This window comes from Amphiprion ocellaris, chromosome 23 (assembly GCF_022539595.1).
Source record: "Amphiprion ocellaris isolate individual 3 ecotype Okinawa chromosome 23, ASM2253959v1, whole genome shotgun sequence".
Lineage (NCBI taxonomy): Eukaryota > Metazoa > Chordata > Actinopteri > Pomacentridae > Amphiprion > Amphiprion ocellaris.
Window position 1 is genome coordinate 25,739,646 of NC_072788.1, and position 21,272 is coordinate 25,760,917.

At 40.9% G+C, this 21,272-nt stretch overlaps 1 protein-coding gene across 1 annotated transcript; it reads left to right on the top strand.

The window, feature by feature from the left end:
• Nucleotides 1-818: 818 nt before the first annotated feature.
• Nucleotides 819-18,681, top strand: LOC111567087 (serrate RNA effector molecule homolog). The gene is made up of 21 exons (XM_023267977.3): nucleotides 819-949; nucleotides 2,819-2,954; nucleotides 3,654-3,764; nucleotides 3,840-3,986; nucleotides 4,250-4,310; nucleotides 4,668-4,965; nucleotides 5,644-5,861; nucleotides 6,729-6,836; nucleotides 6,905-7,037; nucleotides 8,641-8,768; nucleotides 9,364-9,425; nucleotides 11,072-11,150; nucleotides 11,231-11,395; nucleotides 13,857-14,027; nucleotides 15,201-15,354; nucleotides 15,463-15,575; nucleotides 16,716-16,796; nucleotides 16,880-17,030; nucleotides 17,118-17,219; nucleotides 18,030-18,141; nucleotides 18,223-18,681. The coding sequence occupies exons 2-21, from the start codon at nucleotides 2,836-2,838 to the stop codon at nucleotides 18,296-18,298; spliced, it is 2,589 nt and encodes an 862-aa protein (XP_023123745.1). The 5' UTR covers nucleotides 819-949; nucleotides 2,819-2,835; the 3' UTR covers nucleotides 18,299-18,681.
• The last annotated feature ends 2,591 nt before the right edge of the window (nucleotides 18,682-21,272 follow it).

Genomic DNA, 21,272 nt, shown 5'->3' on the forward strand with positions numbered 1-21,272 from the left:
TTGGTAATATGGTGTATTAAATTCATATTGTTGGCATGTTTGTGCTTTAATATCCAGTTTTTTGATACTGTGGTGCTATAATGTCCTCATTTTCAACATTCTTGTGCATTCATGTTCCTCTTTTTGACACTTTTCTGTGTTAATTATCCAAATATTATCCATATTTAAGCGTTAGTATTGATGTAATTTACATATATTGCATTAACATCCAAGCTATTGATAATTTGGTGTGTTAATATTCAGGTTCTTGGTGTGTTTGTGCATTGATATCTAGTTTTTGACACTGTTTTTGCCCAGTAAAATCCAGGTTTTAATGTGCATTATTTGAATTTTTAAAAAAACATTTTTCTATGTTAATTATCCAAATATTATTCATATTTAAGCATTTGTATCAAGGTGGTTTGCATATTTTTTGCATTAACATTCAGTTTATTGATAATTTAGTGCATTAATATTCAGATTTTTGGCATGTTTATGCATTAATATTCAGGTTATTAACACTTTTGTTCATTAATATCCAGGTTTTTGATACTTTTATTTATTACCGTTCAGGTTTTTGACACTTTTGTTCATTAACATCCAGGGTATTGATAATTTGGTGCGTTAATATTCAGTTTCTTGGTGTGTTTGTGCATTGATATATAGTTTTTTTGACACTTTTTTTGCCCAGTAATTTCTGTGCTAATTATCTAAATATTATTCAGATTTAAGAGTTAGCATCCATGTAGTTCACATATTGGTGCATTAATATGTAGGTTTTCCGTACTTTTGTGCGCTAATATCCTTCCATGTGCACCAACTGTAGTTCCTCTGGACCACCAGGGGGCACTGAACGTTCCGCTGAACACCAAACGGAAGGAAAGCGGACCGGAAGTGTCGTTGGTCCATCTGTGAGTGGCGGCGAGACAGCTGCGTTAGCTGCTTAGCTTGTTTATCGTCGCAGTTTCAGGTAAAAACGTGAAAATAAACTCTTTATTCTGCTCCGTCCGGCGTCAGAACGCGGAGCGGGCGGACCGGAAGGAGAAAAACAGGCTGCGGGGTGTTAGAAGGCGGCGCTGGCTGTGATGCTAAGTTGCTAATTAGCCGCTGTTAGCTTCGGTCGGCTAGCGGGATGCTAACGGGCAGCGCTAGTTTCATCTGTTAGCGGTGATAAACTTCAACTACAGGTTGTGTTTTCAGTGTGAAGTCTCAGTTTGTGTTCAGTTCAGGAGTTCAGTTTGACGGTGAAGGAAGTAGTTATAAGAGCTTCGCCGGAGCTAACAGGCTAACAGCTGCTTTATTGTTTGTCGTCTTGTTGTTTTTCTTCTTCCTGCGGCCCACACCAACACAGAGATCTGTTAGATGGATATAAAATGTGTTTTTAATAAACTAAGGACCCTTTCTGAGCCAGTCTGGGTCAGAAAATAACAGAAAATCAGACTAGACCCATGTTCCTTTGAATGTAAACTACCAGTATTTATTAGAAGGAGTCTGTGTTTTACTATCCAGGTCATTATTTATGTGTTTAGACACAGTTTTATGAGACTTTTGTGGATTAATATCCAGATTATTTATACTTATCGATGTGAATATTGATCTTAATGATAGTTTTATGTTTTAATATTAAGATTATTTATATTTTTGTCTGTTTATATCCAGGTTATTTATACTTCTCTGTGTTAATGTTCGGTTTGTTTTTATTTATGTGTGTGAATGTTGCTATTAATGACATTTTTGTGTGTTATTATTTTGGCTGGACCCGAATATTCGGTCATTACGGTGGTATCCAAATATTAATTTTGAGATCTGAATATTCTGATCCCCCGCCTCGGACGATCAAATTATTCGCTTTGTCCATTTTTTCTTCCCCTGGTGGCCGATGTCGCACAATCCGAATATTTGGCTTGTCCGAATACTGGCTGGTCCCTTCGTCTCCGACTACCCCTGTTGGACGATGTCGGACAATCCAACCATTCGGCCTGTCCCTCCACCCAGAAATTGCTATTTGGGCCAGCCCTGGTTCATATTCCGATTATAGGACTTCCTCGATTTACGGCGGACTTCTGTCCTCTGGTGTTATGTAAGTCGAGTTCCGCCGTGAGTTGGAACTCCGGTGAAAATGTAAACAAAGCCGTTACGTGCATCACTATATCCATCAGTTTACATGTTTGTGCAACTGCAGTAACGACAAAGTCATTAGTTCACACTGAAACAAAACTCGGTAGGAAAATAGCAGCGAAAATGTAAACTATAAGTCGGATTCACGTCTGGGAGCCGCAGTGGATTTTGTGAATATAGCATAATCCAATGTGGCGGCAAATGAAAACAAAGCCGTCTTTTAGCCGAATGGCGACGTATTCGTCTGCTCAGCTCTCCAACCAGCTCCACTGAACCACTTCCAACAAAACGATGTAAACCGAGGACCTCCTGTATTTATCCTTTTCTCTGTCTGTCTCCAGGTTATTGATACTTTTCTATGTTAATATCAGGATTTTGTATGTTTTGGTGTCTTAAAGACGCCTTTTATTGCAGATTATCAGATCTAATATTCAGCATGTTTCTGAGTATCAGTAGCGTGTTTTCTATATAATAAAGTCGGTCTGTAGTTTTAGCTCCAGGTTCTCTTCTAATCAAACATATAAAAACAAATTTTTCTTTATAGTTAGTGTTACTCTGGGTTTTCTGTTTTTTTTAGGCACGTACGATATTTATCTTTGATGAATAATAAGTATCAGCAGATAAATCACAAAGGTGTAGCACTTTAAGGTGTTACAGTCTGAGTGACTGATTGGTATTGATAACGAATCGATCACATTCTTATTGATCTGCTCCCTGACAGTGAATCAGTTCGATCCGATGGGCGACAGCGATGACGAGTTTGACCGGAGAAGGCGGGACAAGTTCAGGAGGGAGCGCAGCGACATGGAGAGGTCGAGGGAGCGGGACGACCGCAGGAGGGACGACTGGCCCGACAGGTAACTTCCTGTCCCGACGGGTAGCTTCCTGCCACACCTGTGGTTCGTGGTATCCGTGGTTACGTGTCAGTCAGCTTGGTGTCATTTCTGCATCTTTGTCATTTTTTTCATTCTTGCTTCTTTTGTCCCTTTTTCCCCCTTATTGCCGTTTTAAAAATAATTTTTGCATCTTTTTTCATTTTTGCATATTTTGTTTGTTTATTTTTGTCCCAGTTGTTTTGTAGTTTTTGGGTTCTTTGGCGTCTTTTTGAGGCATTTCGTGTCATTTTTATAATTGTCTTTTTGTGTAACTTCCACATCTTTTACTTTATTTTTGCAGCTTTTCATGTCATAGTTGTAATTTCTGCATATTATTTCATTTAATGTCTGCGTCTTCTGATTTGTTTTTTTTTTTATCATTTGGGTGTTGTTTTTGCTTCTTTTTGTGTCAGTTTTGAATTATTTGGGGTCATTTTTTTCATCTTCTGTGTCTCGATCCGATCATTCCCACTCTGTTGGACTAAAATCCTGCTGACCGTTGGTGTTGATGTGAAGCTAAATCAGAAAATAAATCTCCTCTCAGACCTGTTCTAGTTTCTGTTAATTTGTCGGCCTCTTGTCTGAAAGATCAGCTTTTCTGTAAAGTCTTTAACTTCTGGTCGGTCTTGCGTTCATGTTTAAGGGTTGTGGCTTGGTGTGACGTTTTAAGTGTGATTTCAGGGACTGGGATCGTGGCAGAGAGAGGAGGCGGGAATACGATCGCGGTCGCAGAGAACGATTTTCTCCTCCGAGACACATCAGCCCTCAGCACAAACGAATGAGGAGAGACTGGTGAGTCCAGATTCTTTTATTTCAGACTTTGTTTTATTTCAGAATTATCTGAGCTGACTTTGAGGTTGATTCCAGGGACGACCACCGGGGGGAGCCGTACCGCTACGACCTGCCCTACGGAGGGGGAGGCGGAGCTCCGTTTCCAGGGGCAGGGCCTCAGGGATGGCACCCCGACTTCCCCCATCTCCACCCCCACCACGGGGGTCACCCACTACAGGGCAGGTGAGCTCAGGTGTCCACTCAGGTCTGCCCCCTTGTGGTCAAAGACTGTATCACATTAAATGCTGTTTGAAGAGTTAAATCTGTAATTTTATTAACATTTTCTGACATTCTTTTAAGGTTTTCCATTACTTTTATTTAAATGTGATGATTTTAAGTTCAGATTTGGTAAATTTTCTCCTGTTTTATGCAGAATTACAGAAATGTGACGTAAAAATTAACAGGAAGTCAGAGCAGGTTTGATTACCTTCTGTTGTTCTTCTCAGGCTGGGCATGGTGGATCCAGACCTGCCTCCTCCTGGTCCTCCAACCATGAGGAGCTTCAAGGTGAGCACAATGAAAACACCTGGATTTACCCGGATTTAACACCTGTATTTACCTGCATTTATCACCTGTATTCACCTGGATTTAACACCTGTATTTACCCGAATGTAACACCTGTATTTACCTGCATTTATCACCTGTATTCACCTGGATTTAACACCTGTATTTACCCGAATGTAACACCTGTATTTACCTGCATTTATCACCTGTATTCACCTGGATTTAACACCTGTATTTACCCGAATGTAACACCTGTATTTACCTGCATTTATCACCTGTATTCACCTGGATTTAACACCTGTATTTACCTGTATTTAACACCTGTATTTACCTGGATTTAACATCTGTATTTACCTGCAGGAGTTCCTGCTGAACATGGAGGACAGCGTGGACGAGACGGAGGCCGTGAAACGCTACAACCAGTACAAGCTGGACTTCAGACGGCAGCAGCTGCAGGACTTCTTCCTCCAGCACAAAGACCAGGAGTGGTTCCGCTCCAAGTACCACCCCGATGACATCACGGCCAGGAAGGCGGAGTCTCTGGCCGCCCTCAAAACCCGGCTGGGCGTCTTCCTCTTCCTGCTGGACAACAACTGGCTGGACAACGTGTCTCTGGACATGGACCACGCCCCCGCCATCATCAAGCTGCTGGATGCAGGTAAACCTAGCAGCTAGCAGCTATCAGTTAACAACTAGCAGCAATCACCTAGCCTCTAACAACTAGCAGCTAACAAGTAGCACCTAGCAGCTAACAGCTAGCACCTAGAGGCTAACACCTTGTAGCTAGCACCTAGAGGCTAACAGCTAGCACCTAACAGCTAACACCTAGCACCTAACAACTAACAGCTAGCAGCTAACACCTGAAACCTAGCAGCAAGCTGTTAACACCTAAAAGTGATAACCTAGCGGCTAACACCTAACAGCAATCCCCTAGTGACTAACACCTAGCAGCTAACTCCTAGCATCTACCAGCTAATACTTAGCTCCTATAGACCCAGAGGGGCTTGTGGATATTGTGGTCCTCAGACTGTGTGTCTGTTTACAGCTGTGATAAAGATGGAGGGCGGTATCACCTGTATTTACCTGTATTTAACACCTGTATTTAACACCTGTATTTAACACCTGTATTTATCTGTATTTAACAACTGTATTTACCTGGATGTAACACCTGTATTTACCTGTATTTAACACCTGTATTTACCTGGATGTAACACCTGTATTTACCTGTATTTAACACCTGTATTTATCTGTATTTAACACCTGTATTTACCTGTATTTAACACCTCTCTTTACCTGTATTTAACACCTGTATTTACCTGTATTTACTGTATTCCAGCTGTGATAAAGATGGAAGGCGGTACAGACCTGGACCTGCAGGTCCTGGAGGTTCCTGCTGCTGCTCTGGTTGCCGGCGGCGACGCCAGCAGCGGTGAGAAGAGTCAAACCGACCCCAGCGGAGGAACCGTCAGCACTCCGACTGGTTCAGAACCGACAGTGAGTCCGACGGACGAGACGACCGGCGACGGGACGAGAGACAAGAAGGACTCTGAGAAGGTGAGGACAAAGACCTGAAGATGTTCTGGTTCCACTTCAACTTCCTGTAGGACAACAAACCTAGAACCAGCAGACGTGTGCTCGTCCTGTAGATATTTCCTGTCTCTCTGATGTTTAGATTTGATCATTTTAGTCACATTTTTTCTACTTTTGTGTCTCGATTGTTAATTTGTCTTTTTTTTTCATTTTGTGTCTTGATTTAATAATTTTTTGTGATTTGTGCCTAATTTTCCTCGTTTTGTGTCTTATGTCATTTTGTCCTGTTTTTTGTTGTTTTGTGTTTCAGTTGTGTTGGTTTTTTGTCATTTTTTGACCCATTTTCCTTGTTTTATGTGTTATGTCATTTTGTCTTGTTTTTACTTTTTCTGTCTTAATTTAATAATTTTTTGCCTTTTTTTGTCTTGTTTTTTATTTTTTGTCATTTTGAGTCTCATTTTAAAATTTTTGTCTCATTTTAGTCATTTTTGTGTAGTTTTTGTCATTTTTTGTCTCCTTTTAATATTTTTTGTGTCATTTTAATCTTTTTGTCTCATTTTAGTCATTTTGAGTCTCTGTTTAGTCATTTTTTGTCTAATTTTTCTCATTTTTTTGTGATTTTATGTCTCATTTTTGTCATTTTTTGGTATTTAGAGTTTCCTTTTTGTTTTTTTGTGTCTCTTTGTGGTCTCAGTATCATCTTGTCATCCTGTAGATATTTTTCTATCTCCGTGTTTCCTCTCTACTCTGCTCCTCATCAGTAGATGTTTCTCCAGGCTGGATGGATCCAACTACTTGCTGCTCTGTTATTTCCTGCAGATTTCTAACTGAAACCTGTAGAATAAAGAGATTTTGATGTTTCCTAAAGTAAAACTCCTGTTTTGCTGTCAGGAATGTGAAGACGCCAAACGTAACGGTCAGAAGGAGAAAGACGAGGAAGAGGAGGATGAGGAGGAGAAGAAGGATGAAGAGGAGGAGGAGGAGAAGACCTCTAAGAAGGTGAGTCTGCTCCGGTTGGTCTGAACGTCCTCCATGTTCTGGTTTTAATGTTGTCCTCTTCCTCTCAGGGCAGGAAGAGGAAACGCAGCGTGTCAGCTGACAGCGGCGAGGGCAGCGCCTCCGACTCTGACTCCTCCCACTCTGACGGCGAGAAGGAGGAAGACGAGGAGAAGGAGGAAGAGGAGGAGGACCGAGGAGATGGTACGTACAGCTGGATATAATAATATACTAATGTTAATGAAATACCTGACAATATTAATATTATATGAATTAATGAACTTCAGAGCAAATCTCAGCAATACCTCCAATAATTATTAATGAAATACATGGAAAACATTAAAGTAGTTCTAGAAGGATGGAAAAATCTGAATAAAGCACATCAACATTTTTATGAAATCTAAGCTATATTAATAAACCTTTAAAAATGTAGTAAACTAAAAAATCCAACAATTCTTAATAGGATATATATAAAATATGTAAATCTATGAGCACCTAGCAGCTAACACCTAGCAGATAACAGCTAACAGATAGCACCTAGCAGATAGCACCAACAGATAGCACCTAGCAGATAACAGCTAACAACACCTAGCCGATAACACCTTGCCGATAACACCTAGCAGATAGCACCTAGCAGATAACAGCTAACAGATAGCACCTAGCAGATAACAGCTAACAGATAGCACCTAGCAGATAACAGCTAATAGATAACACATAGCAGATAACACCTAGCAGATAGCACCTAGCAGATAGCACTTAACACCGAGTAGATAGCACATCGCAGATAGTACCTAGCAGATAACAGCTAGCAGCTAACACCTAGCAGCTAGCACCTAACTGATGGCACCGAGCAGCTAATACCTAGCAGCTAGCACAGAACTGATGGCACCTAGCAGCTAACACCTAGCACCTAACTGATGGCACCTAGCAGCTAGCACAGAACTGATGGCACCTCGTAGCTAACACCTAGCAGCTAGCCCCTAACTGATGTCACCTAGCAGCTAACGCCTAGCAGATAGCAGCTAGCACCTAGCAGCTAGCACCTAACTAATAGCACCTAGCAGCTGAGACCTAGCGGCTAGCAGCTAGAACCTAACTGATGGCACCTAGCAGCTAACACCTAGCGGCTAGCACCTAAGTGATGGCACCTAGCAGCTAATATGAGGTGATGGTATTTACTGCTGGATATTATATTTTACAAATCCTAATGTCTCAAAATGTTAATATTATATGAATTAATTAATAAACTTCCAAAACAATTTTTTATGAAATTGAAACTCTGTCAGCTGCACAGTGGTGTAGTGGTTAGCACTTTCGCCTTGCAGCAAGAAGGTCCCTGGTTCGCGTCCCGGCTTTCCCGGGATCTTTCTGCATGGAGTTTGCATGTTCTCCCTGTGCATGCGTGGGTTTTCTCCGGGTACTCCGGCTTCCTCCCACAGTCCAAAAATATGCTGAGGTTAATTGATCATTCTAAATTGCCCGTAGGTGTGAATGTGAGAGTGATTGTTTGTCTCTGTATGTAGCCCTGTGACAGACTGGTGACCTGTCTAGGGTGTCCCCTGCCTTCACCTGAGTCAGCTGGGATAGACTCCACCCCCCATGACCCTAGTGAGGATTAAGTGGTGTATAGATAATGAATGGATGGATGAAACTCTATCAATAAACTTTTAAAAATAAAAAAAATGAACGAAAAGGTGTGAAAATCTTAAATGTCCACAAAATTACTAAACTGTATCATGAACTTAGTTATTTTTGTTTTATTTATATTTAATATAAATGATGAATGTGTGTGCATGTTGTGTCTCAGAGCGCCGTAAAGAGCGAGGGAAGGAACGTGAGAAGGAGGTGCCAGCTAAGCCCCGCCCCCTCCACCTCACCACCTCACTGTTCATCCGGAGCATCCCACCAGAAGTGTCCAAGGAGGAGATCACTGCTGTGAGACACACACTAAACACACACCTGGACACTGCACACAACTGGACACTAAACACACCTGGACACTAAACACACCTGGACACTACACACAACTGGACACTACACACAACTGGACACTAAACACACCTGGACACTAAACACACCTGGACACTAAACACAACTGGACACTACACACAACTGGACACTAAACACACCTGGATACTACACACAACTGGACACTAAACACACCTGGACACTAAACACACCTGGACACTACACACAACTGGACACTACACACAACTGGACACTACACACAACTGGACACTAAACACACCTGGACACTAAACACACCTGGATACTAAACACACCTGGATACTAAACACACCTGGATACTAAACACACCTGGATACTACACACAACTGGACACTAAACACACATGAACACTAAACACACCTGGACACTAAACACACCTGGACACTAAACACACCTGGACACTAAACACACCTGGATACTAAACACACCTGGATACTAAACACACCTGGATACTAAACACACACCTGTCCACATGACACTCACCTGTCCTCAGCAGCTGTACTAACCTGACTGATGTCCACAGTTGTGTCGCAGGTATCCAGGCTTCCTGCGGGTGGCGCTGTCGGACCCTCAGCCTGAGAGGAGGTGAGAAGGTTTCCTCTGACAGTAGAAGATGACGTCCAGGGCTCCAGAGGTCTGATTAGTGAGAGAACAAGGATCTTCAGCTGTGTAGCTGCTGCTTTAACCCACACCAACAGATAATGTGTTAGCCAGGGGGGTAGAAAGTGTCAGTTTAATTTATTCCATGTCTCTGTCAGTCTGTTCCTGCTTCATGCGTACAACCAGCTGTTGAGCTGTTAAACATTCCTCAAAGAAAACTGAGGGAAGAGGAGGTCAGAGTCAGACAGGAAAAGTTAGTCTGGAGCCCTGATATTTCTATATTTTATTTATGTCACTTTTGATGCAGATGTTTTTGGCCTGAAGGTGTTTGACACGTCTCAGACTGCAGTAATCATAAAAAATGGACACTTAGATATAGAAAGTATATGGGGTCCTCGACTTACATCGGAGTTCCGTTCTTATGGATCAGTGTTAGAACTCCAGCTCTTAGGTGCATCACGATATCGATCAGTTCGCCCGGTGTTTATTCCTGTTCCCAGCGTTTTATTCTATCTAATTTCACTTCCATGGAGATGCTTTCCTTTGCTTCCAAGCATCAGAAGAGTCTGACTTACGCTGGGAGCCATAATGAAGGACAGAAAGTTAGTGAATGTAGCACAATCCAAGGTGGAGTACAACCAGAGAATGGAAACAAAGCCGTCTGATAGCACCATGACGACGTGTTCATCCACTCTGCTCATCAACTAGTTCCACCTAACCAGTTCTGATGGAACGCTGTAGGAATACATCGTCATGTGGTGCTATAAGACGGCTTTTTTAGACCAAATCTAAACTGGTTCAAACCGGATTAGACCAAATTTAAACTGGGTAATACTGGATTAGACTAAATCTAGACTGGATAATAGTGAATTAGATGTTTTTTGTTGTTTTGTGTTTCAGTTGTGTTGTTTTTTGGCATTTTTTGACCCATTTCCTTGTTTTATGTGTTGTTTATCATTTTGTCTTGTTTTTAGTTTTTTGTGTCTTAATCTAATAATTTTTTGTCATTTTATGTCTCATTTTTGTCTTTTTTTGGTATTTAGAGTTTCCTTTTTGATGTTTTGTGTCTCTTTGTGGTCTCAGTATCATCTTGTCATCCTGTAGATATTTTTCTATCTCCGTGTTTCCTCTCTACTCTGCTCCTCATCAGTAGTAGATGTTTCTCCAGACTGGATGGATCCAACAACCTGCTCCTCTGTTACTTCCTGCAGATTTCTAACTGAAACCTGTAGAATGGCTTCTAACCTGTAGACTCAGTTCTGATGTAACGATGAAACCCTGTAGGTTGTAAACTGAGGACCTGTAACTGATTTACATGTATTTAATAAGAACAACAGTGGTTTCATGTGAACAGACTGCCGTTTTAATGTTGTATATAATGTCTTTATTTAAACCAACATGTGACACTGCACAAAAACAACAAATGATAATCCAGACAGAATCAGTCCTGTAGCTAATTAGTGACTGTAAAAATGTAAAATTCCACTTCTTACATGTGAAATGATGCTTTTTTTCCCATCATGCGGTTAAAACCCTGGTAATTCCTGGATATTTGGTGGTTCTGATCAGGCTGATGTTGGTTCATATATAATATTTTACACATAGAGCTGACGAGGTTTGTGTGTTTTCAGGTTCTTCAGGCGCTGCTGGGTGACGTTTGACCGCAGTGTGAACATCAAGGAGACATGTTGGAACCTGCAGAACATCCGGGTAAGCCACCAGAACTCAGTCAGAACCAGGCGTAGACGTAGATGGACGGATGGATCGATGATGTCTTTGTCGTCCCTCAGCTCAGAGACTGTGAACTGTCCCCGGTGGTCAACAGAGATCTGTGTCGGCGAGTTCGCAGCGTCAACGGTCTGACGCACCACAAGCCGGTGGTGAGGAACGACATCCGGCTGTCGGCCCGGCTGGTCCACAGTCTGGACCAGAGGGGGGCGCTGTGGGTCGGACAGGTACGCCCTCCACACCTGCACATGTTTACATTTAACCAGTTTCTGTCCAAGTTTTGGTCGTTTTGTGTGTGATTTTTTTTTGTGTCGTGTCTCGTTTGTGTCATTTTTGTGACAAATTTTAAAATCCTTTTGAGTTAAAATAAATCAGGTTTTGTCCTTTTCAACAGTTAAACAGGAATTTCACAACTTTAGAGTCACTTTAGATGATTTTAAAAAATTTAGACTGCTATTAAGTACTGTGTCATTTTGTGTCTTGATTTAGTTATTTTTTTGTAATTTTTTGCCTGAGTTTTCTCATTTAGTGTCTCTGTGTCATTTTTGTGACAAATTTTAAAATACTTTTGAATTATTGTAAATCGGGTATTGTCATTTTAAACAGTTTGAGTAATTTCACAACTTTTGAATGACTTTAGATGATTTTTAAAATTATTTAGACTACTGTTAAATATTTTGTGTTGTTTTGTGTCTTGATTTAATAATTTTTTGTGATTTTCTGCCTGATTTTTTTTCATTTAGTGTCTTGTTCGTCTTTTTGTCTTGTTTTTTGTTTTGTGTCTTAATCCACACTTTCAGTTGTACTAATGAAAGTTCAAATGGATGTGGCAAAAATAAGAAATACATGATCATTAAATCTGAAAAAATAAATAAATTTATGCTTTTTGGCAGTCGTAAAGTAGAAATTCATGATACTCATTGAAAGTTTTCAACTTATTTTAGACTCTTTTTCAAGTTTGACTATTGTTGAGTATTTTTATTTTGGATAAACTTTGAAGAATTTTGTGTCATTTTTGTGACAATTTTGAAATTGAGTTATTATAAATCAGGTATTGTCATTTTTAGCAGTTTTAGAGTAATTTCATAACTTAAGAGTCAGTTTAGACGATTGTTTTTTAGAATTATTTAGATTATTGTGAAATATTTTCATTTCTATCAAACATTTAAGAATTTTTTGTCATTTTTTGAGCCCAGTGATTATTTTTAAAAACATTTTGGACAATTTTTACATAATTTTAGACAGTTTTCAAGTTTTGTTTTAGCATTTTGGAATAACATTAAGACCTTTTGGATCATTTTACAGTCATTTGACAATTTTTGGATGATGTTTGAACTATTTCAACTTATTTTGAATGATTAGGTTCTTTCAAAATACTACATTTAACAACTTTTGAAAGTTTTAGAGGTTTTCAGTTATTTTTATCCATTTTAGTTGTTTTAGACTACTTTGAATCGTTCTGGACAGATTTTGCATCAGTTTAGACTTTTTTAAAGAGTTATTTAGACTATTGTTGAGTGTTTTCCATTTTGGACATTTTTACAGGTTAATTTTGGCAGTTGTTGAGTCATTTTATACGTTTTTATTCATTTGACATTTTCTGATTAATGTTGGTCAGGTTTAAAGTTATTTTTGACCATGTGAAAGTTGTTCTCGACAACTTTTAAGTCAGGTTGTTATATTTCAGAACATCTGAACAACATTTGAGCAGTTTTTTTGTTTGTTTTTTTACAAAGTTTGTCATTTTGGACAATTTTTGTAAAATTTTGGATAGTTTTCAAGTTTTGCTGGACCGCCTTTGAGTCATTTTAGACATATTTTAAGACTTTTTTTAGGTCATTTTCAGTCATTTGATAATTTTCACACCCTTTTTCAAATATTTGAAGGTATTTTGGATGATTAAGTTATTTTAAACTATTATATTGTCATATTTAACACATTTTGAGCCATTTTGAAAGTTTTTGGTTAGTTTTGGAAGTTTTCAGTTATTTTTAATAAATTTTTTTTAGTTCATTTGGACTAGTTTGAATCAATTTGAGCAGACTGGGACTCATTTTGAACATTTCTAGTTATTTTTTGACATTTGCTGAGTCATTTTGGACAAGTTTTGAATCATGGCAGTTTTTTTGTGATTTTATACAGGTTACAGGCCATTTTTGACTAGTTTATAGTTGTTCTTGACCATTTTTGAATCATTTGGCCTTTTTTTGGTGTAGTTTTAGGCAAGTTACAAGCTGTTTTTGAATAATTTAAAGTTCTTTTTGACAAGTTTTGAGTCATTTTGAAGAGGTTTTTGTTTTTATTGGCCATCAATGCAAAGAACTGGTCAGTCGCAGGAACGAAATCAGCCTCTTTGGTAGAATAACAGATTTGTTTTAACCAAATTTCCACCATCATAGAACTGGTCTGTATTATTCTATCAGAGCAAGTTGAACCATTGGAGACCAGATGTTCACATCAATGAGCAGGACTCTACATTATTTCTCCAGTTACGGCTTCAAACATTGATCCACAGATTGGTGGAAGAAAAAATGCTGAAATCCACAAGACCCATCTTCTTAGAATATTTAACTCTAAAACTTCTGTTACCTTTGACCCCAGATTTTCCTCGTGGTCGACACAGTCCACATTCAGTTCTATAAAGTCAGTCAGATTGGAGATGATCAGGTGTGAATTTCTCTTCTCCAGATGGAGACCAACCCCGTCCTGAAGAACATCACAGATTACCTGATAGAGGAGGTCAGCGCTGAGGAGGAGGAGCTAACGGGCGCCGCCGGGGGCAATGGCGATGAAGCTGGCGACTCCAAAGACCCCGCCTCTGCTGAGGTTACCGTGGAGACAGACGACAAGCTGCTGAAGGTGGGAGGAGCTCTGTTCGTGGTGATGCATTAATCTTTAGTCTCCAATGACCCCTAGAACTCTGAATGTTCTCTGATGGAATCATTGAAACATGAATCTTTGTCATTGAAAACAATCTTGTCAGAAAGACCAAAAATTTGTGGTCTTTCTGACTTGGTTCTTCAGGTTCTTGATGGGTCTTAGTCAGGACTTTGGGGAGACCAGTCTAGAACCTTCATTCTAGTCTGATGGAACCATTTCTTCACCACGTCTGATGTTTGTTTGGGCTCATTGTCTTGTTGAAACATCCAACTGTGTCCAAGATCAACCTTCTGCTGATGGTTTTAGGTTTTCCTGAAGAATGTGGAGGTGATCCTCCTTCTTCATTATTCCATTTACCTTGTGTAAAGCTCCAGTTCCACAGAGCATGATACTGCCACCACCATGCTTGGTAGGTTTGGTTTTCTTGGGGTAAAAAAAAAGTCTAAGACTTGCCCAAGACGGTCCTAAACCAGTCTGAGAAAAGTCTACAACCAGGACCAAAATCAAACCTAAACCACTCCAAACAAATCAGAATACAGTCTGAAACCAGTCCTAAACCAGCCCTCAAAAAAATCTAAAACCAGTACAAAATGAAGACCAAAACCAAACCTCAACTACTCCTAAAAAAAAAGTCCCAGACCTGCCCAAGACCGTCTGAAACCAGTCCTCATCCAGGATCAGATCCAGAGAAAAATAAATCCTAAACCAACTTTAAATCACATCCAGATCATAAACCAGTTCCAATAAAGTCCAGAACCAGTCCAACATCCAGTCTGAAACCAGTCCAGAAGCTCTTCTAGATGGCCTTCTATGTGGCTCAGAGGAGTCAGCAGCTGTAGTCGATCCGAATCACTCCAGAGAAGTTAAGAGGCCATGAAACTAAGATAATTAGATCAACACACAACGTTCTACATCATCAAAACTGATCATTGAAGTTACTGTTCATATATTTTTGACCCAGAAGACTGTCATATTTCCTGACCTTTAATAAATCTATGAAAGAACCAAACTACAGGATTTTTTTTAATGACAAAGATTCATGTTTCAATGGTTCCATCATAAATCCAGAGTTCTGGGAGTCATTGGAGACTAAAGACTGATGATAAACATGGGCTTAATAGTGAATTTAAACTTTGAATCTGCTGTGTTGAGGTTCTGGACCGACTGCTGCTCTACCTGAGGCTGGTTCACTCTGTAGATTATTATAACTTCTGTGAGTATCCTGCTGAGGATGAGATGCCTCATCGCTGTGGGCTGGTCCACGTACGAGGACCTCTACCTGTAGCCAAGATCACAGCGACCGAAGGTGAGCCAACTATAATGACGGTTAAAGGGATGCAGCAGTAAATGTTATGGACTGTGAATACTGGTGATGCTATTGGGTCTAATCCAGCGCTGTGCTCTGATTGGACAGTGAGCGAACACCAGAAGATGTGTGAGGAGCGATTGGCTCCTCTGCTGTCACCTTCGGAGAGTCTGAGTGAAGAAGAAGCTGCCAGACTGGGAAAGAAAGACCCAGAACAGGAGGTAGAACATTTGTCTGGCTGGTTTTATATCCGTCCTGTTTCTCTCAGTCGTCTCAGTGTCAGCAGATTAACCAGGCAGTTTCAGATGGTCCTGTTCTCCGCTGTGTTTCAGGGGATACCAAAGTGTTCCCAGGCCAGATGAGATACGTAAAGTCTTGGATTTATTCACCTGCAAATGTCCACATGGACCATGAATGAAAGCTTGTTGCTAGGAATGTTAATAATCAACCAAAGTAGATCTCCCAACAAGGCAGAAGACAGGGAACGTGTAGATCAGCTGTAGTTCCTGGTTGTTCCAGCAGGTGGAGCTGCTTCTTCTCTAATCCTGTAGATCAGCTGTAGTTCCTGGTTGTTCTGGCAGATGGAGCCTCTTCCTGTTTAATAGATCAGCTGTAGTTCCTGGTTGTTCCACCAGGCGGAGCCTCTTCCTGTTTAATCCTGTAGAGACCAGAGGAGGCGTCACTCAGACGACAGTTAAATCAGAGAGCATTGTGGGAGTTTCATTGTGTGTCTCGTTTTTGTCGTTTTGTGTTGTTTTTGGCATTTTGTCTTTTCATTTGTGTCTTGTTTTCGTTGTTTTGTGTCTTGCTTTAGTCGTTTTGTGTCTCATTTTTGTGATTTTGTCTTGTTTTTGTGATTTTGTGTATTGTATGCATCATTTTGTATCTCCCTTTTGTGGTTTTGTCTCATTTCTGTCGTTTTGTATCTCGTTTTTGTGGTTTTGTGCCTAATTTTTTCATTTTGTGTCTTATTTTTTTTCATTTTGTGTCTCATTTTTGACATTTTTGGCGTTTGTGTCGTTTTTGGCGTTTTGTGTCTCTTTCGGCGTTTTGTCTCGATTCTGGCGTTTTGTGTCTTATTTTTGGTGTTTTGTGTCTCTTTTTTGGTGTTCTTGGCGTTTTGTGTCTTATTTTTGGCGTTTTGTCTCGATTTGTTGTTTTGTCTCCTTTTTGGCGTTTTGTGTCTCGTTTTTGTCGTTTTGTGTCTTGATTTTGTCATTTGTCTCGTTTTTGTTGTAGCTAGCAACGGGCACCATGACAAAGACTTCTGTGTATGTTAATGTAGCTGAGCCTTTTAGGTCATTAACTTATCCACACTTTCTTCAACCATTGTATGACGCTTTCAAACAATCTGTGTCCAGGTGGAGAAGTTCCTTTCGGCCAACACTCAGGAGCTCAGTAAAGACAAGTGGCTCTGTCCGCTGAGCGGGAAAAAGTTCAAGGTGAGTCCGACTTCCTGCTCAGGTTCGTGTTCGGCTACCCTTTCTGGCTGGTTTCCACGGTAACAGTCTTTATTGTTGTTCAGGCTCCAGAGTTCGTCCGCAAACACATCCTGAACAAACACGCTGAGAAGGTCGCCGCCGTCAGACAGGAAGTCGAGTTCTTCAACAACTTCCTGTTGGATGCCAAGAGACCTTCGCTACCCGAGAACAAGCCCCTCCCACCGCCGGCTCAAGGTGCTGCCCCTGTAACTTCCTGTTTGTCACCTGAACCCAAAAGACGTGACGCTCTGAAATACTGATGTTCTCTCTGCTGTCTTTCAGCCGCTCCCCCCGGTCTGCCTGGATTTCCTGGTCAGTCGCCTCAGCAGCAAAGTCTTCTGGGATATCCTCCAGGAGTCAGACCTCCGCTGCCCGGCTTCCCAGGTTAGTTAACCATCAACTGGTCAAGGAGACACCAACTACCAATGGTGTCTGATCAGACTTCTGTGTAGAAACTCAGTCATCAAGGTCCTGGTGATGGTAGGAGCTTCAGGAGGAACCAAGTGGTCTTCCAGAACCTCCAGTTGGTTTCTCCTGAAGCTCCTACATTCTCCTCATCCTGTAGATGTTTTCTATCTCCATGTTTCCTCTCTACTCTGCTCCTCATCTATAGGAAGATGTTCCTCCATGCTGGATGGATCTCCAACAACCTGCTCCTCTGTTCTGTTTCTGCTGCTTTTTTTATTGAAGTTTTTATCTTTGACCAAAGTTTGAGCCGTTGTAGACGAGCTTTCAAGTCATTTTGAACAATTTTAAGATGATTTTCTACAAATTTTACATTGTCGTCTCTTCTCTTTAGTTGTCTCATTTTTGTTGTTTTGTGTCTTGTTTTTGTTGTTTTATATCATTTTTGTCGTTTTGTGTCTTGTTTTTGTCATTTTTTATCTTGTTTTTGTCGTTTTCGGTGCCGTTTCTGTCGTTTTGTCTTGTTTTTGTTGTTTTGTCTTGTTTTTTCATTTTGTTTCTAATTTTTGTCATTTTGTGTCTCTTTGTGGTGGTTTTATCTCCTCGTCCTGTAGATGTTTTTCTATCTCCAGACGTTTCCTCTCTGCTCTGCTCCTCAGCTGTAGAAAGATGTTTCACCATGCTGAATGAATCTCCAACAACTTGAATTACATTAAAAATAACCTTTACAAATCGTCCAAAATGACTTAAAACGTGTCTGATTTATCCCGGTATGTTTGTGTGCTTCAGGCGGTGGACCTCCCCACCCTCCCAACCAGTTCGGGCCTGGACGTGGGAACTACGACGGCTTCAGGGGTCACTTAGGAGGAGGAGGCTTTCCTGGGAAACAGAGAAACAGCAGGTAGAGAAGAGGAAGCTACGACTGACGGCCCACAGAAACACGTATTGATCAGGTATTGATCGGCTCTGTTTGTGCTTCCAGGGGCGTTCGAGGAGACCCTCGGTCCATCATCGAGTACAGAGACCTGGACGCCCCCGACGACCTCGACTTCTTCTAAGCTCTGGAAACAGGAGGATGTTTTTTTTTTTTACTTTTTTATTCCTACGTTCACCCTGATTCCTCCATTATCAGTTAGGACAGAAACTGTAGTGTGTGTGTGTGTGTGTGTGTGTGTGTGTGTGTGTGTGTGTGTGTGTGTGTGTGTGTGTGTGTGTGTGTGTGTGTGTGTGTGTGTGTGTGTGTGTGTGTGTGTGTGTGTGTGTGTGTGTGTGTGTGTGTGTGTGTGTGTGTGTGTGTGTGTGTGTGTGTGTGTGTGTGTGTGTGTGTGTGTGTGTGTGTGTGTGTGTGTGTGTGTGTGTCAGCTGGACCAACGTTACTATCAGTTATTAGTGATGATCATTCGTGACACTTTTCCAATAAAGACCAACACAGGAGACCAGATGACGTGTAGCTGTGGTCGAATTCATGTTCCTTTAGCGTCGACTCGCCAAGCATGGAGGTGGCAGCATCATTACACTATAACTGACTGAAGCATGGAGGTGGTGGTATCATTATGCTATCAGTTTAACTAACTCAAGTCTGAGTCAGAAAGACCACAAATGTAGTGGAACGGCACCAGAACTACATTTGTCATCTTTCTGACTTGGTTCTTCAGGTTCTTGATGGGTCTAAGTCAGGACTTCGGGGAGACCAGTCTAGAACCTTCATTCCAGCCTGATGGAACCATTTCTTTACCACGTCTGATGTGTGTTTGGGCTCATTGTCTTGTTGAAACATCCAATTGTGTCCAAAATCAACCTTCTGCTGATGGTTTTAGGTTTTCCTGAAGAACGTGGAGGTAATCCTCCTTCATTATCTCATTTACTTTGTGGAAAGCTCATAGACTGTATAATAAAGATGGACAGAGCACCTGGCTCCAACTATGAAGCCTACACGGAAGTATCTAGAACCTGCACTACCACTCCGTCCACCAGGTTCTGGCTCCAAAAAGCTCCGTAGACTCCACTTCTACATGGGAAAAACTAAACCTCGATGGACTGCTTTTCTGCAGCTCAGGATTTTTTTTCATTAGCTTTCATGGTCAGAACCAGAGATCAGGTGGCCGATCTAAAATAAATCAATATTGAATTTTACACAGAGCGAAGCCGATCAGGTAGCCCCGCTGGATTGACTCTCTGGTCTGGACTGATTGACGGATCGTCTGGTAAACTGCTCTCCTCGTTTGGATTAATTCTGATATAATAATTGTTGGTTTATTTATCGGTGCAGCAGCAGAACATTTTCCACAGACAGTTTTCCTGCTCGTTGGCTTGTTTTAACCAGTTTTCTACCTTCAGCTGATTCTACCAGCAGACACTGAAAGGACTCTGATAGTTTGGTAAGTAAATGTTTATTTTCTTATCGGTGCCGCTTTTACTACACTTTATATGCAGCTTTAGTGTCACATATAATGTGTGCAGTTTATTTCTGAGTTGACCAGAGAAGAAAGTTAGCATCCAGTAAATAATAATTAATAACGTTTAGAAAACCTTAATGGGATTTAAACAGTAACGTTAAGGTTCTGTGTTGTCTGTACCAGATGGAGCACACTGGAGAGCCTCATAAACTGAGAACAGAGACAGGAACATAAACAGGAAACAAACGACTATTAGCAGCAGGAGAACCATCTTTAACATCTAAAGCAGCTGGAAGAACCATTTAAAGTTCCACAAAGAGGCTTTCAGCAAGAGGTTCTCTGCAAAAACTGTCAAAGAGTGGTGCTCCAGAGAACTTTAGGAAAACTAAATTCTTTAGGGAACCATTTCTACAAATGTTTTTGTTTTTTTAGTGAACCCCTCAATGTGGCCCCAGAGAACCATAAAGGAACGGTTCCCTTACACACTATAAATGGTGCTCCAAAGAACATTAGCAAACATAGGTTCTTTAGGGAACCATAGCTTTATTCCATTCTTTAAAGAACCCCCACATGTCCCCAGAGAACCTTCAAAGAATGCTTTTGTTACTAACTGTAAGTGGCACTCCAAAGAAGTCAAAGCAGGTTCTTGAAACGTTTTCTTCAAATGCTCTTTAAAGAACCCCCACATGTGCCATTAAAGAACTATGAAATCATGGCTCCTTTACTCGCAGTAAAAAGTGCTATGAAGAACTTGAGTAAAAGTAGATTCTTTAAAGAACCACTTCTCTGTAGCTCTCAGTCCATCAGACTAGATGTTCCCAATGATCCAGACCAAGGCTGGAAGGTAAAGACTCTGGGTGCTCAGCATCAGTGTTGCCAACTCCTCAGGAAAGTAGCTATTGGCTGTCCTAGAAGTCGCTAAATGACGTCATCGCCTAATTTGCATAATTTCCTCTTTGCATGTAGTTGTAATCAATGTTGTAGGAGAGACAGAAAGTGAGATTAAAACACCCAGAATCTGTTTATGAACTAGAGGCTGAATGCAGGGATTTATTTTAGTGACAGTGAAGAAACATTTTCATTTCCATCCCGCTCTGTAAGCAGGACGGATCTGCAGAGACTTTGATTCATCTGCAGTCTGGACATGGAGTGATGTGGGTCTCCTTCCTCTAATTAGACAGTGGGATGCTGCAGGTCACTAGACTGACCTCCTGTGCTTTGTGAAGGGGAGGAGCTCACAGCGCCACCTGCTGCTCGTTGAGGACAGTAACTGCAGAAAGATCCCAGCTTTCATGTCAGACAGGGGCGGATCCAGATTCATTTTAGGGGGGGCGGGGGGCACAGGGGGGTACAACAGATATTTTAGAGAAGGTGTAAGAAAAAATGAAAGCTGCTACCGACCTCTCGCTTTTACAAAGTATTTTTCATGGTTTTTTTTGGCTCTTTAACCCAATAGGAAAGCTGTATATGACCTTTTCATTTTGGACTGTTAACATTCAAATTATGATGGACTTGTTTCCTTGTTTATGTGAATTACAGCATCATTAGCTGCAACATCTGCCTGTTCTGTAAAACTGGTAGCTCAACGACAGCATCCTGAGGACAATTAAGTGACAAATATTGTGCAAGAACAGCA